This window comes from Microtus pennsylvanicus, chromosome 11 (genome assembly GCF_037038515.1).
Source record: "Microtus pennsylvanicus isolate mMicPen1 chromosome 11, mMicPen1.hap1, whole genome shotgun sequence".
Taxonomy (NCBI): domain Eukaryota; kingdom Metazoa; phylum Chordata; class Mammalia; order Rodentia; family Cricetidae; genus Microtus; species Microtus pennsylvanicus.
Genome location: NC_134589.1, coordinates 46,946,171 through 46,960,270, shown reverse-complemented (window position 1 = coordinate 46,960,270; position 14,100 = coordinate 46,946,171). Strand labels below are relative to the sequence as shown.

Sequence of the window (14,100 nt, the reverse complement as noted above, 5' to 3'; positions counted from 1 at the left end):
CTCCTAGAAGCCTAGGAGATCTCAGGGCAGAGGGGAGGGTGCAGGGCAGCCAGGAGAGGCCCCACCTGGCTTTAACAAAATGCAGTCTAAGCAGAGAAGAGCAGCAAAGCTGGGCAGAGCCCTTGGGAGGTCCCTATGTCGGCAGCTCAGCATCCAGGATTCATGTCTCTACCCTCAAAAGGCCTGGGCCTTTTGCAACAACACTTGGCCTTTTGCACACCGCTATGCAGTGTCCTACAGCCAGAATCAAGGGATTCCTGGGTTCAAGTTCGGTTCTTCCTGCTACTCTGTCACATGACCTCACCTCTCTGCCTTGGTGCCTTCAACTGCAAACACAGGAGTGGCGCTGTTCTGAGGACGTAAAAGCAATGCTGTGGAATAAAAATATGAAGTTCTGTACAAATTTAGTCTAGGGTAGTGACAATATGATTCATAAAATGGTGATGTGGGACCAGCATAATGGCTCAATGGGCCAAGCCACAAAAGCCTGAGTTCAGTCTCCAAGCCCCACATGGTAGAAAGAAAGAACTGACTCCCACAGGTGGTCCTCTGGCTTCCACCTGCACACTGTGGCATATGGGCACACCAGTGCACACGCACACACAAAGAGGTATGTGCACTGGGGCGCACTTAATAAAAAAAACTAAGGTATCAATCCATAAACAAAACCAAATGGTGAGCTAGCCTCCAAGTGGAGAAAGAGAAGCAAGGATCCAGGCTGTGTAAACGTCTTGAAAAACATTTCTATCACCTCAAATAAAGCAACAGTCGTCGCCCCTGGAGATCTGCTCCGGGGATCATAACCACCCACTGGTTAATAATCAACAGCAAGAAAATACCCACCTAGCAACAGATGGCCCTGGGGCCAGGTGCAAGGCCTCCCCCACCCACGGCAGAATTCTCGCAAACCTTCGTCTCCCAGCACCCCAGCTCCCCAGCCACCCCTCAGGCACTTACACTTGCTTTCCACATCAGCCAAACTAGAGGAATACAGATAGCTGGATGCTTTGACTAGCTTCTCGAGAGAAGGAAACAAAAAGGGATGTAAAACGTGAGACGTGGGAGGAAACGGGAGAAATGACCCAAATGTCCCAGCTAGTGAGTGATGGGCCAGATGCACGCCGTCTATAAAATGGGATATTGCTTCCCCATGAACAGCAATGACACACAGATACACACTATGGTAGGACGAACTCTGAAAGCACAATAGTGAAAACAGCCGGTCAAATAGGGACACAAATAGGACAGCCTATGGGTTGTGACCCCGTTAGGGTCGAACTGCCCTTTCACAAGGGTCACCTAAGAACATCAGAAAATACATATAGCCGGGCGGAGGTGGCGCACGCCTTTAATCCCAGCACTCGGGAGGCAGAGGCAGGTGGATCTCTGGGAGTTCAAGGCCAGCCTGGTCTACAAGAGCTAGTTCCGGGACAGGCACCAAAGTTACAGAGAAACCCTATCTCGAAAAAACCAAAAAAAAAACACACATATATTTACACTATGATTTATAACAGTAGCAAAGCTACAGCTATGAAGTAGCAATAAAAACAGTTTTATGCTTGGGGGTGAGCACAACATGAGGAACTGTATGTATTAAAGGGTTGCAGCATTAGGAAGGGTGCAAACCCTTGCTCTAGATAACTCCCTTTCCACGAGAGGTCCAGAACTGGCACATTCGAAGCCAGAATGCAGATTAGCAGTTGCCAAGATGTTGAAGGAGGTGGGCAAAGGGAAGGCAGCTCATGAGTGGTTAAAATGCTCTACAACTCGACTGCCATAGTGATTGCACAGCCCTGTGAGTGTAGTGAGTGAGTGTGAGTGAGAGAACACCACATACTTTCAAAGGATGAATTTCGTGGCATATGAATTATATCTCAATTTTAGAAAAAGGAACAAGCAGAAGGGGGCTGGAGGTTCTGCTGCTGAATTTCTTCTCCAGCTGTCCTTGAGTCTACTAGGCCCCAAGTGATGAGTGGGTCCTTGCTTTGCGGCAAAGGTGGTGACCATGGTGACCACACACAGCGCTGAGTGGGGCTTTCTTGCTACTGTCACCTGTTGAAGGCCCTGTTCTGTCCCACAGCCAGCATTCTTAAGCACCAGCAGCTCAGTCATGCGTTAGGAGAAAAGTTAGAGTTCTAACTTTCACATGTCCCACCCTACAGAGCCAACTAAATCAGAAACCATGGGCTAAAAACCTGAGCAAAATCAAATGCTCCAAGAGAATTTATCCTGAGACACAGAGGAGGGAGAGGTGGCTGGGAAGTCAGGCTGAGCTCTGGTCCTGGTGAACGGTACCCTCCGCCTCTTGGCGTCTTTGCTCTCTCTTCTGCGGAGCAGACAGAATGGGTGCGCTGACTCTGGACTCCTGTTCCATCTACAGGACTAGACTTCATGGGAGCAGAGAGTCATGTGGTCACAGGACAGGCTGGGCAGAGCACAGACCGCAGGGACCAGGCAGTGGAGGCTGAGAGTTCATGCTCGAAGAAGTCTGCCAGAAGCCAGACATGGTGGTACACGACTTTAACCCCAGCATTCGAGAGGCAGAGGCAGGCAGGTCTCTGAGTTTAGGCCAGACTGGTCAAGTTTCAGGACAGTCAGGGCTACACAGAGAAACACTGTCTCAAAAAGAAGAGGATGAAGAGGAAGAGGAGGAAGAGGAGGAGGAGGAGGAGGAGCAGGAGGAGGCGGAGGAAGAAGAAGAAGAAACAGCAACAGCAGCTCTTACCTGCCGGGCCACTTACAGAGACCCAGGACTCAGCAGCATGCTCACACGGTCCTCATTCCAGCACCTGGGTATGGTGCGATGTCATTATGGGTGGGAAGCAAACTCTTCTAAAGTTCATGCTAACTTTATAGGTTAGAAAGCCAGACTCCAGCCCTGAGGGAGGGAGGCAAGCAGTTCAAGAGCACTAGTGTGAGTTTCTGACAGGCCTTAACTTGACGCCCAGCATCAGCCCTGACTAGCGACGTGGTCAGTTTATTTCCCCTCTCTGCCTGTCAGCTTCCTCATCAGAAATGGCGCTAGTCTCCCTACCCTGACATTCTGAGAAAGGCTTGGAAAGTCCTCAGAACAGTATCTGGGTGTACACAACAGAAACACATTAGATGATCGCTGTTGTTCCAACTGGCAGAAGTAAGTCTGCTGGAGAAGGAGCAGGAAGCCAGTCAGAGCGCTGAGGTGGACCAAGGCAGGAACAGATATAAAATCTCAGTAACTTGGATGTGGGCGTTCCTGAGTCTAGGGGGCTGAGTGTGAGAGCCCCAGTCCTAGCCTGGAGAAGACAGAGAAAGGGGCACAGATACCATAAGTGTGCACAAGGGGCATTTAGATCCGCCTGGCTATGCTGGGGTGAATGTCCAAGAAGGGCAGGACCCTGAAGAACTAACAGTGCAGAGAAGGCAATGGCACAAGATCTGGAATGAGAGGGTACAGTGGAAAAAGTCCCTTGATGAACCCTACAGCACAGAAGAGCAGAGTTGTTGACCCGGGTGCTCCATCTCATCCTCACATATAGTCTAAGGTCATCCAGAGATCCATAGCACAATGCTGGACCTTTGGTGACCTGAATCTCTCCCAAATGGCAACCCACCCCAGCCCAGTTCAATCCCATGGTCCAAGGATAGAGACCAGCAGCACATGGAAGAAACTGGGGAGATGCCGTCTGATATCTTAATTATATAGTTAGAGAATAACAGAGATGCCTCCTTACTCTTCTTCTAAGAGAAGTCAGCATAAGCTGAACATGCCAGAAATGAGCAGCCACAACCCCAGAAAATATATCAGGAAGCTCTCCACATTTATTGACAGACATTTACAAAGCACCTGCTGACTAGCAGTGCCCTATGTAAAGGGAGAAAAGAAGGGGCTAATGGAGTCCTCAGGTTCCCATAAAGTGTAGACAAACAACAGAGGCTCGGGCTGGGGAGGGAAATGCCCAGGGTTGCACAGGAGACAGTTAGGTATGCCAGGCATAGACCCTACTACAAACCACACTCAAGTAGCAAGAAACGCCTGCATCTGGGAACCTGGGGAAGCCTGCTCGAGGTTAGAGAGATGGCTGCAGCATCTCTTTGGATGTGTTGATTACAGATGGCCCTGCCCTTCCCTAAAGAACCTTGAAGCCCTAAACTGGGACAAGGGTAAGAGAAAGAGCAGCCAGAAGGCACAAGACACCGCAGGACCAATGAGCCACGGACAGCCAGCTGTGAGCAGCCAATCACCGCCTGTGGGGTACACACACAGGCAAGCCATCCTGAGAAGGTGAGCCTTTGCTGAGCAAGCAACTTTTAGGGCTGGCTGAAGCACTATAGCTCACACATGAGCAGGCGGGAGCTCCCGGGGTCCAGTGAGAGCCTCAAGTCACAGCACGGAAATGAGAGAGGAGGGCTTTGCACCCCAGTTCTCTGACATCGGTTCCACTGTTCTTTCCCTTCACCACGAGGAACGCATCTCAGCCTGGCCTGCCTGCCACAGCAGGAGTTGGGGGGGGGGGGCACCAGTGTGTGCCCTCTCCTGCCCTCTAAGCTTGAGTTTTGGCAATCAAGGCAGGCTGACTCTGCAGAGTCGGGATGTCTGGATTATTTCCAAGCATCCAAGAAGATCCAGGCAGAAACAAAAAGCACAAACCTTCCTAGTGACACTCTACACCCACACAGAGGAAACATAACAAAGTCTGTGAGGTCCAGGGAACATGGAGCCTGCTTGAGAGATAAGCTAAGGTAAAAGAGAGGATGACGGACAGCTATCCTCCAAAGGCTGACACCAGCAATCCACAAGGACTTCTCATTAACTACTCACCAACATCCTTTGGCCGAAGTATTATTGGTTCCATTGTGCTGATGGGGAAACTGAGGCTCAGATAGGTTAAGCAACTTGCCCGTGGTCATGTTACTGGAAAGTAGCCGAGCAAGCCTTGAACTAGGGTTGTCTGGCTCCAGAGTCCATGACCCTGACCACGAGCAAAAGGGGGACCTCCACGTCGCCCTGCTTCCCTGCGTGGGGTGCATGCAACTCTGCTGGCTGCTGAGATGGTGTGGGACAGTCTGCATTGCAACACTCCGGCTTTTACAGGAACCTCTTCAGAGCAGGCCATGCTGATTGTCCTTTTATGGTAATGGCTCAAAGTTGCCTCCAAGAGCGAGTCCATTAAAGCGAAACAGCCAGTTAAAGGAAAACTTTGAAGAATGCGACAAGAGCAGGGAAGGGCGTCTAAAGACAGCAGAGTAGGTGAGCATGGGCACTGAGCAATCTTAACTCTACCTGGCTGGTCTCCAAAACAGGGTCTGGGTGTTCTGCCTGTCTCCAAGAAGTGAGTTTCAGGGCAGCAGAGGAGTAGGCTGGAGGCAGAGAGAGGAAGGAAATGGGAGGAGCAGACTGCTCATGGCCAAGGGAACGCAAGCATCTGATTCCTAAGACGTTAAAGGGCAAAGCTAAGAGGGTCTGGAAGCTGAAGGGAGAGGAGGCGATGGTTACACAGCAAAAGATCCTGTCTTCAGAAATATGCATGATGACTGCTTTGACTATGATGCGCGAACAAGAAAGAAGTGAGATTGCAAAAGGCAGATGATAAGGCAATTGCTTCAGGCACAGTGGGACGAGGAAAGCACTGGAGCCTAACCTGAAGCAGATTCCAGAAGCACAGAGGTAGAGGAGGGGACCACAAGAGGAGAGGAAGCCCCAGGAGGGCTGGTGGGGCTATAAAAGCAAAAGGAACAGGTGAGGAGGCCAAGTACCAAGGAGGGCACAGCAGGCAAGTCACCTGCTAGACCAGAGCTCCATTTGCCCAGCACTTAAGACATCCCTACCCAGCTGCACCTGTGCCCTGCAGCCCTCGCCACACCATTTGCAAACTGCCAACGGAGCAGCTTCCCTCACGTGGTCCGCGCCTCTGTTTGCCACTACCTGGCCTCAGCTGAGAACGACGTCATGGTCCAAGCAAAGGCAGCCAGCTCACAAGGTCACAGACAGCCTCAGACTCAAACATAAACGCACAAAGTCACAAGGGCGCAGGATATCAGCATTTTCCCTAGCTGACGAGCACTTCTTAACCTGGATGGCAAGGGTGTGAGTGTTCGCTTTATGGTTCACGCAGTTTGAGTGTGTGACATTTATCATAATGAAATATCATTTGTAAATAGTGATAAGTATGTTCCCTCACTTCCGTTAGGAAGTAGAAGCAGAGATAGCTTCAGCTCAGACTTCTGTGATGGACATGTCAGACTGACCACATGCATTTATCTCACTTCTTCCAAACCCCCGGAAAACATCAGTGAGAAGGCCTGAATTGCTAAAATAAATGTAATGGATGAGGAAGCCCGGCCTATGAAAGAGAGGGTGCTCAGAAGACGGCCAGTGAATGCAAGATGGGGGCTACCCGTGTCATTAAGAAAGATGCAACTGAAAAGAGCATGCTTCACCCCAGAGGAACCCGGGAAGGTCTCAGGCCCTGTACCTGAGATGTAGAACCAAAAATTGAGGGGGAGAGAGACTGAGAGATACAAGAAAGGCTAAGTCTTTGGAGCCCCACCCCCAGTCACTTCCCCACTAGCCTGATTGGTTCCCCAATCTCTCCCACCATGGGAAAGTGAAATATCATTAAGAAAAGGTAGCATCTGGGTTCCTTTAAGGGCTAGGTCAGCCTGCTAACAACCGCTATCACCCCATCACGTTGCATGAAGCCCAGACGCAGCAAGCCAACTTCCCCTACTAAGCTTCGCTTCCTAGTATCTCACTCTGGGACACAGAGAGAAAGCCAACCATGACCTGAGCAAATCTCTAACATGGTGTCAAAATAAACAAGAGGAACCCTAAGAAAACGAGCAATGGGAGGAAGCAGGGGACCTTCAAAAACTACCAGGAATTAATAGCCTCAGAGAGGTGAGACAAGATTTTGTAACCGTGACACATGGAATAAAAACAGAATGGTCAGGGTACAAGAAAAGGGGTCTTAGGAATTAGTAAAAAATTGGGGTACCTGAGGTTGTAATGTGTAGTAGAGCATTTGCCTAGCCCTAGCACATGCAGGGGGGAATTAGGGAGGGAAAATGAAAATACCAGAGGACCTAATATTTGACTAATGAGTTTCTGAGACAGAGGTAATAATAATTTTTTAAAAGGCCCAAGTTGATCTCCTGGTGAGGCATGTCCCTTGGTAATGATGCCCTTGGATGCCCTTTGTTTAAATTGTCCTAATTATTCAATTCTGGCCAAGACAGAAAAACTGAAATACCATTACTTAACTTCCATGGCTAAGTCACGAGAATTCTCGAAGCTTCCAACCTTGATCTCTAGGAACATTTACTCTAGGAAAAGCAAGGCAGCCCATGAGGGCTTACCGGTGAGACTTCTCTGCTGTGTCACTCCACACAGACAGACCGTATGGAGAGAGACACACGGCCAGTTCCCAGATGTTCCAAACACCCTAGTCCCTAGCACAAGAAGAAACTATCTTGGTCATTTCGGGCTCAGCAGATGCCACGAGGATGAGAACCTGGGAACTGAGCCAGAGTCAAAGCCTCTAACATATGTCCCCAGTGGAGTGTCCCAGCCACCTCCAATACCTGAGCCGGAAAGATGAGGTCCCAGTGAAAAGAGTCTGGCAGCTGGGCGGTGGTGGTGCATGCCTTGAATCCCAGCACTTGGGAGGCAGAGGCAGGCAGATCTCTGAGTTTGAGGTCAACCTAGTCTACAGAGTGAGTTCTAAGATGGCCAGGGCTCCACAGAGAAATGCTGTCTCAAAAAAAACAAAAAAGAGCCGGGCGGTGGTGGCGCACGCCTTTAATCCCAGCACTCGGGAGGCAGAGGCAGGCGGATCTCTTGTGAGTTCGAGGCCAGCCTGGTCTACAAGAGCTAGTTCCAGGACAACCTCTAAAGCTACAGAGAAACCCTGTCTCGAAAAAACAAAACAAAACAAAAAAAAAAAAAACAAAAAAGAAAAAATGAGAAAAGAAAAGGAAGTAGAGACTGGCACCAGCATGCATCTTCAATGTGCCCTAGCCAAATCTCCAATCCACAGGGTATGAGCACGGCAAAATGATTATTCTACCATAACAGGATAAAATTATCAGAGAAACAAAGCAAGAACGTTTCCCAGTGGGTCCTGAGCCTCTTGGTCCAAGTGCCCAGGGCAATGAATGACACAAGATCTACCCAAACACTCAGGACACATGGATAAAAAAAATTCAGTGACTCCAGGGAATAAATATCTACGCAGAAGGATATGAACATATGTCATCAAACTTTGCAGTGTCAACTCTAGAATGTAAGGATATCAAACTTTTTGAAATGATTTGGATATAAATTTTTCTATTTTATATAAAATTTAACTGGCTAACTATCAACCAACTATGAGAGTAGAATAATGATATTCTAAGATATCTATTTTGGAACAATAGATACCAAAACTTCTTATGTCCTTTCTTGGGAGGCTATCATTAAAAAGCAACCATTTATTCAAGGACAGAAGGTTCTAGAAATAAGGTCCCTTGTTAGGAAAAAAATATATAGAATAAAATAAATAGGTTCAAGCTTTTAAGGGGGAAAAACTGTTATAATAAAATAAATCACAATAATAAAACAAATACAGGAAGACACATGGAAAACCTTGTTACTTTGGAGACCTGGAAACATGAATTAATCCTTAATTCCAGGAAAAATAAAAAGTTACCCACAAAAGGAAATTTAATTGTAGTTTGTTCCATGGCTTGTTAACCATATTTACACTGTCATAATAAGTAAACACAGACTATTGGATGGCATGCATAGACAAAAGACTGGTGTACTGGGAATTGACACTGGATGTTGAGAAGTCTCTGTCTCGGCCACACCATCCCTTCACTCCACTCTAAAACCATTTCCCAAATCTTAACTCTTCTGAACAAGTGACATTAGATTAGGGGTTTCCACCCCTGGCTGAACCAGAAACAGTCACATGGTGATGGCTCAGCACGTTATGGTGAGCATGTCAGGTCTAGTCGATTGACAGGTGATTAGAGGGACGGACACCTAAGCTTTCCCAGTCCTGAGACAGAGCACAAGGCCCATGCTCACATCTGCCTTTCTTTGCTTGTGGCCCTGGTCCAACACTGGAAGATAAATGTCAAGGACGAGGGGCTCCACCTACAGCCTGGCACCCAAGCACTGAAAACTCAACCCATAGTGACCAGGACGGTCACCTCAGCATAATAACACACTCAGAGCCACCACCTACGAGTCAAACCAGGGACATCAAAGCTCTCCCTCTTCCAGCGCTGCCCTCTTCCTTCCTAGGGAAGAACAATGAAAGCTCACAGGCCTTGCTGGAAGATCTTGCCATACTCCGTGGCTGGAGGGCTAAGGAAAGGGTTTGGCAGAAGAGACCACCACTGCATAAGCAAGACTCAGGATGACAAGCAAAAAGCCACACCAGAGGCCCCTGCCCTTCAGCTGGTCTGCCTTGGGGATACCACCCACTGTCTGTCCCCAGCATGATGTCTGGTACTGAATGAACTGGGAATGAGTAAACAAGAAGTTCCCAGATCTGACAGCTAGGGAACTAAGTTCAATCTAGCCTCCTCTGTAAATGGTCTGCCCACCACCACTACCTCAGCCAGGCTCAACAGTATGAAGCAGAGTTCACCCCTTTCCCTGGCAATATGGACTGTTATTAACCTCACATCCCTCCTTAGCTTCCTCCTCTCCATAGCTAACTGCAGAAATAACAAGAGTACCTTCCCTAACCCCCATCAGCTAACATTTACCTGCCACTGTGTTAAATGCTTTGAGTATACTGTTTCATTTGATCTTTTCAAACAGTCTATGGCACAGACAGAAAATGAGTCTCCCATTTTACAGAAGAAACCAGAGCTCGCAGAGCCTAACTGATCTGGGACTTGAAAGGGCAGTAGAAGATGGGTTTTGGTGGACTCCCCTCTACCCTGGTCTGCTGGAGCTCTGGGGTCGTTCATTAACCCCTCTGTTGGGAAAGGGTAGCTCAACGCCTTGGGGACACCTTCCTAGACACACCTGATGTCCAAAGCACCTGGGGTGAGAATCGCCTTCTTAATCTTTCTTTTTTTAATTCCTTTTTTCAAGACAGAGTCTTACTATAAATACAGACTAAGCTGGCCTGGAACACACAGAGATCTATCTGCCTTGGCCTCCAGTAAGCTGGGACAAATTAAAGAGACATGCACTACCACATCCAACATCTTGTTTTAAGAGAATATTTTTTGATTGCTTTATTATTATGTTCATGAGTGTCTTGCCTGCAGCGATGTGTGAGCACTAGGTGGGTGCCTGGTGCCTACAACAGTATGAAGATACAGATAGTGGTGAGCTGCCATTGGGTGCTGGAAATGAAACCTGGGTCCTCCACAAGAGCAACAAGTGCTCTTAACAGCTGAGCCAACTCAACAGCCTACGAATGGTACTTTTTCATCTGTTAAATGCCTATCAAGTCATGTTATAACTCCTGCACTTCAGCTAAGAGCCAACATCTGGAAGATTGTGAGTTTGAGACCAGACTGAGCTTCATAGTGAGACTTGTCTCAAAATCACAAGGGCAGAGAATGTAGCTTGTAGTAGAAAAAATGGTTCTCAACATGGAGTCAAACAACCCAGGGTCATATTTCATATATTTACATTACAATTCATAATGGTACCAAAATTAATAGTTATGAAGTAGCAACAAAAATAATTTTATGGCTGCGAGTCACCACAACATGAGGAACTGTATTTAAAGGCTAGGAAGATTGAAAACACTGAAGTAGGGCATTATTTGCCTCGCAGGGTAAGACCCTGGTGGCTATCATCCTATTTCTCTGATCTTTACATTTCTTTTAATTTTCTTTTCATTTATTTATTGCAGAGGAGGCATACATGTGCCATGGTGCACACAGGAGCGAAAGGACACCTTATGAGAGTCAGTTCTTCCGATTCATCATGTGGGTCCCTGAACACAAACACAGGTCCTCGGGTTTGGTAGCAGCCATCTTTACCTGCTAAACCATCTTGCCAACCCCCATCTACCTTCACATTCTGTTGTAAACATAAATAAATACTCATAAGAGAAAATTCTTTTCAGAGAATCAAGGGGCATCTAAGAAAGTGGCCCAGGTGGGGGTAGGGGCCCTGCCACATCTGCTTTTCTGTTTTTTCTGAAGTGACACATCAAAGGACAGTGTCAGGCCCCAGAGAGCAGCTCTAGTGCCTGCCGTAGGGAATCATGGCTGAGAAAAGACTGCCACATGGGGCCTTCCTGCTGAATCATTTCTAGCTGCCCTGGTCACTTAAGTGACAAGATGATACATCAATGTCAATAAGGCTGAAGGGTCTGCCCTAGAGGCAAGGGTTCTCCCCCAGGGGCACTGAAAGCAGCCTCTGCAGGCAGCAGGAGCCAGTGAAAATGAAGGATCCCTGCCCAGGGCCTCTGTCTCCCCCTCTCAGATCCACTCTGTGCCCCAGTTTGCAAGACCAAATGATGACAGGAAGAGACCACTTCTAGGCGAGCCAAAAAGTTATCTAAGCAAACAGGCATAACTTAATCCCCTAAGCAAGGAACTCAGTACAGGCACAGGAGGGGGTCACAGAGCCTCTTCCCGCTAGAGGAGCTGGTCACAGCTTCAGGACCCAGAGGGCACATGGCCTCAGCTCTGCTGACCTCTGGCATGCACCCACAAATCACCTGGCTTCTTGGAACATCTGGAGACTCTGTGGAAAGAAGAGCTCCTGAATGAGTGCCCCAGGGAAAGGCATGAAGAAGCCTTCTGGGCAGAGCCTTCCAGAATTGGGTTTATTTACATACCAGGCTGTGGGCACTCAGAGCAGGGACTGCCTCACCAACTTCTTGTGGCTTCCAAGGTTCATTCCTACACTGCAAACCCTCAAAAAAAAACACCTGCTTGCTCATTTTCATGTAACCCAGGTATATCCTGTCATCACTTTTTAAAATTTTTACTATTTTATGTGTATGGGTATTTTCCCTGCGTGTTTAAGAACCACATATATGCCTGATATGTGTGGATGGCAGAAGAGGGCATCAGATCCCCTGAAATTAGTGTTAGAGTTATGATCTGTCAAATGAGTGCCCTGAGCCATCTCTCCAGACTCCTCCCGTCCACCTTAAGACATTTCTACCGGGTGGTGGTGGTGCACGCCTTTAATCCCAGCACTTGGGAGGCAGAGGCAGGCAGATCTCTGTGAGTTCGAGACCAGCCTGGTCTACAAGAGCTAGTTCCAGGACAGGCTCCAAAACCACAGAGAAACCCTGTCTCGAAAAACCAAAAAAAAAAAAAAAAAAGACATTTCTACCTATAATGCTGAACAAAGGCAAAGTATGGAGTTGTTATTTTGTTTAAGGAACATGGGAAAAAATTCTGCACATACTCAGTAAGTCTGTGATTATGTGCGTGCATTGCGTGTGTGTGTGTGTGTGTGTGTGTGTGTGTGTGTGTGTGTGTGTGTGTGTTTTCAAATACTTTGAATCTTTGAATCTATGGTTGAGTGAATTCGGGAATGTGGTCCCTGAATATGGAGGGTTGAAGCCATAACAATTTGTGGTGACTGTGTTTATGTTTACTACGGTCATCTCCTCTGCCAAACAGCTCTGGGAGGCTGATCAGAATGAAGCATGAAGTTTCCTCTCATCTAGGGAGGAGCTGACCTAGGCACGGCAGAGGCTGAAGGCTAGATAAAGGAGTGCACCTAGTCAGTGGAGGAACTGCACCTTAAATCCAGAACTCTAACTAGAAGGCTTGGCCTGAACCACCTGCATATGCTGGATGGAAGGAAGGAGCAGAAGGAAGAAAGGACAGAACGGACAAAAGGACGATGCAGCACGCAACCCTGAGCTGTGTTCTCTTTGCCCCTCTCCCTGTTCTCCCAGCCCACGGTAAGACATTATATTCAGTGTCCTAGTGCACACTTACATACACTGCACTCAGGGCCCTAGTGCACACGTACACACACTACACTCAGGGCCCTAGTGCACACGTACACACTGCACTCAGGGCCCTAGTGCACACGTACACACACTGCACTCAGGGCCCTAGTGCACACGTACACACACTGCACTCAGGGCCCTAGTGCACACGTACACACACTGCACTCAGGGCCCTAGTGCACACGTACACACACTACACTCAGGGCCCTAGTGCACATGTACACACACTACACTCAGGGCCCTAGTGCACACGTACACACACTACACTCAAGGCCCTAGTGCACATGTACACACACTGCACTCAGGGCCCTAGTGCACACGTACACACACTACACTCAGGGCCCTAGTGCACACGTACACACACTGCACTCAGTGCCTTCAGTGCACACTTACACACACTATACTCAGTACCATTAGTGCACACTTACACTACATTATAATTAGTGCCCTCTGCCCACTCGTAGCCAAAAGGAAGCAGTTCTTATTTGCACTTCACACTAGAAGCTTCCAGGAATGGCATCCCATGTTCCTCAGACCAACAGACACACACACACCTCAACACTGTTAACAAATCAATTCCTGATTGATTGGCCCAGCAAAGGTCTCACCTCTTCTCCCGGGGGAGAGGAATTGAGCAGAGGCTGCATCTGACAGGATCCCATTGTCCACCAAGGCCAAGGGGTGACCACAACATCCTTTCCAGTTCTTTCTGTGTCCCAGAGACTGGCTGAAGTCTCCAACCTCTTGTGCTCTTCCTGGGTCTCTCTCTGGACCAGAGGGTGATCAAGGAGCAAGTGTAAATGGCTATCACCACCTATCAGAGGAGCAGAGACCAGGGTGGCAAGGACCCCAGCCACATGTAGCCTCCTGGAGTGTATGCCACGTTACCTGCAGACAGCAGGAACAGGGCCGACTACTACCCAAAGCTCTAAATCTAGCACTGAAGCAAACATCTTTATCTTGCTCTGAGCTACAGATGGGGGAGACAAATAAGATTCATAAAAATGTGTTTGTCTTGGAGATTTACAAACACAGGCGAGAGAAGAAGCAGAAAATGCGAACAGAGGACTGAACGGAGAGATTTGTGGGCGTGGTGGAAAGAGGAGGAATAGAGGGACGATCCAGGAAGATGCCCCTAAGGTCATCGGACCACCCAAGAGGCCCTGTCTCCGTCCCTGGC

The 14,100-nt window shown here is 48.3% G+C and overlaps 1 protein-coding gene across 10 annotated transcripts in view; it reads right to left on the bottom strand.

The window, feature by feature from the left end:
* Rap1gap2 (RAP1 GTPase activating protein 2) overlaps positions 1-14,100 on the bottom strand; it is a 233,374-nt gene that overhangs the window by 105,154 nt on the left and 114,120 nt on the right. The window contains exon 1 of one of the 10 annotated variants that reach the window (XM_075991702.1): positions 4,799-5,030. The exons of the other annotated variants lie outside the window; for them this stretch is intronic. Coding sequence (XP_075847817.1) covers positions 4,799-5,007 — 209 coding nt within the window. The 5' untranslated portion in view covers positions 5,008-5,030. Of the gene's footprint in view, positions 1-4,798; positions 5,031-14,100 lie in introns of those variants that run through there. 10 annotated transcript variants of the gene reach the window in all.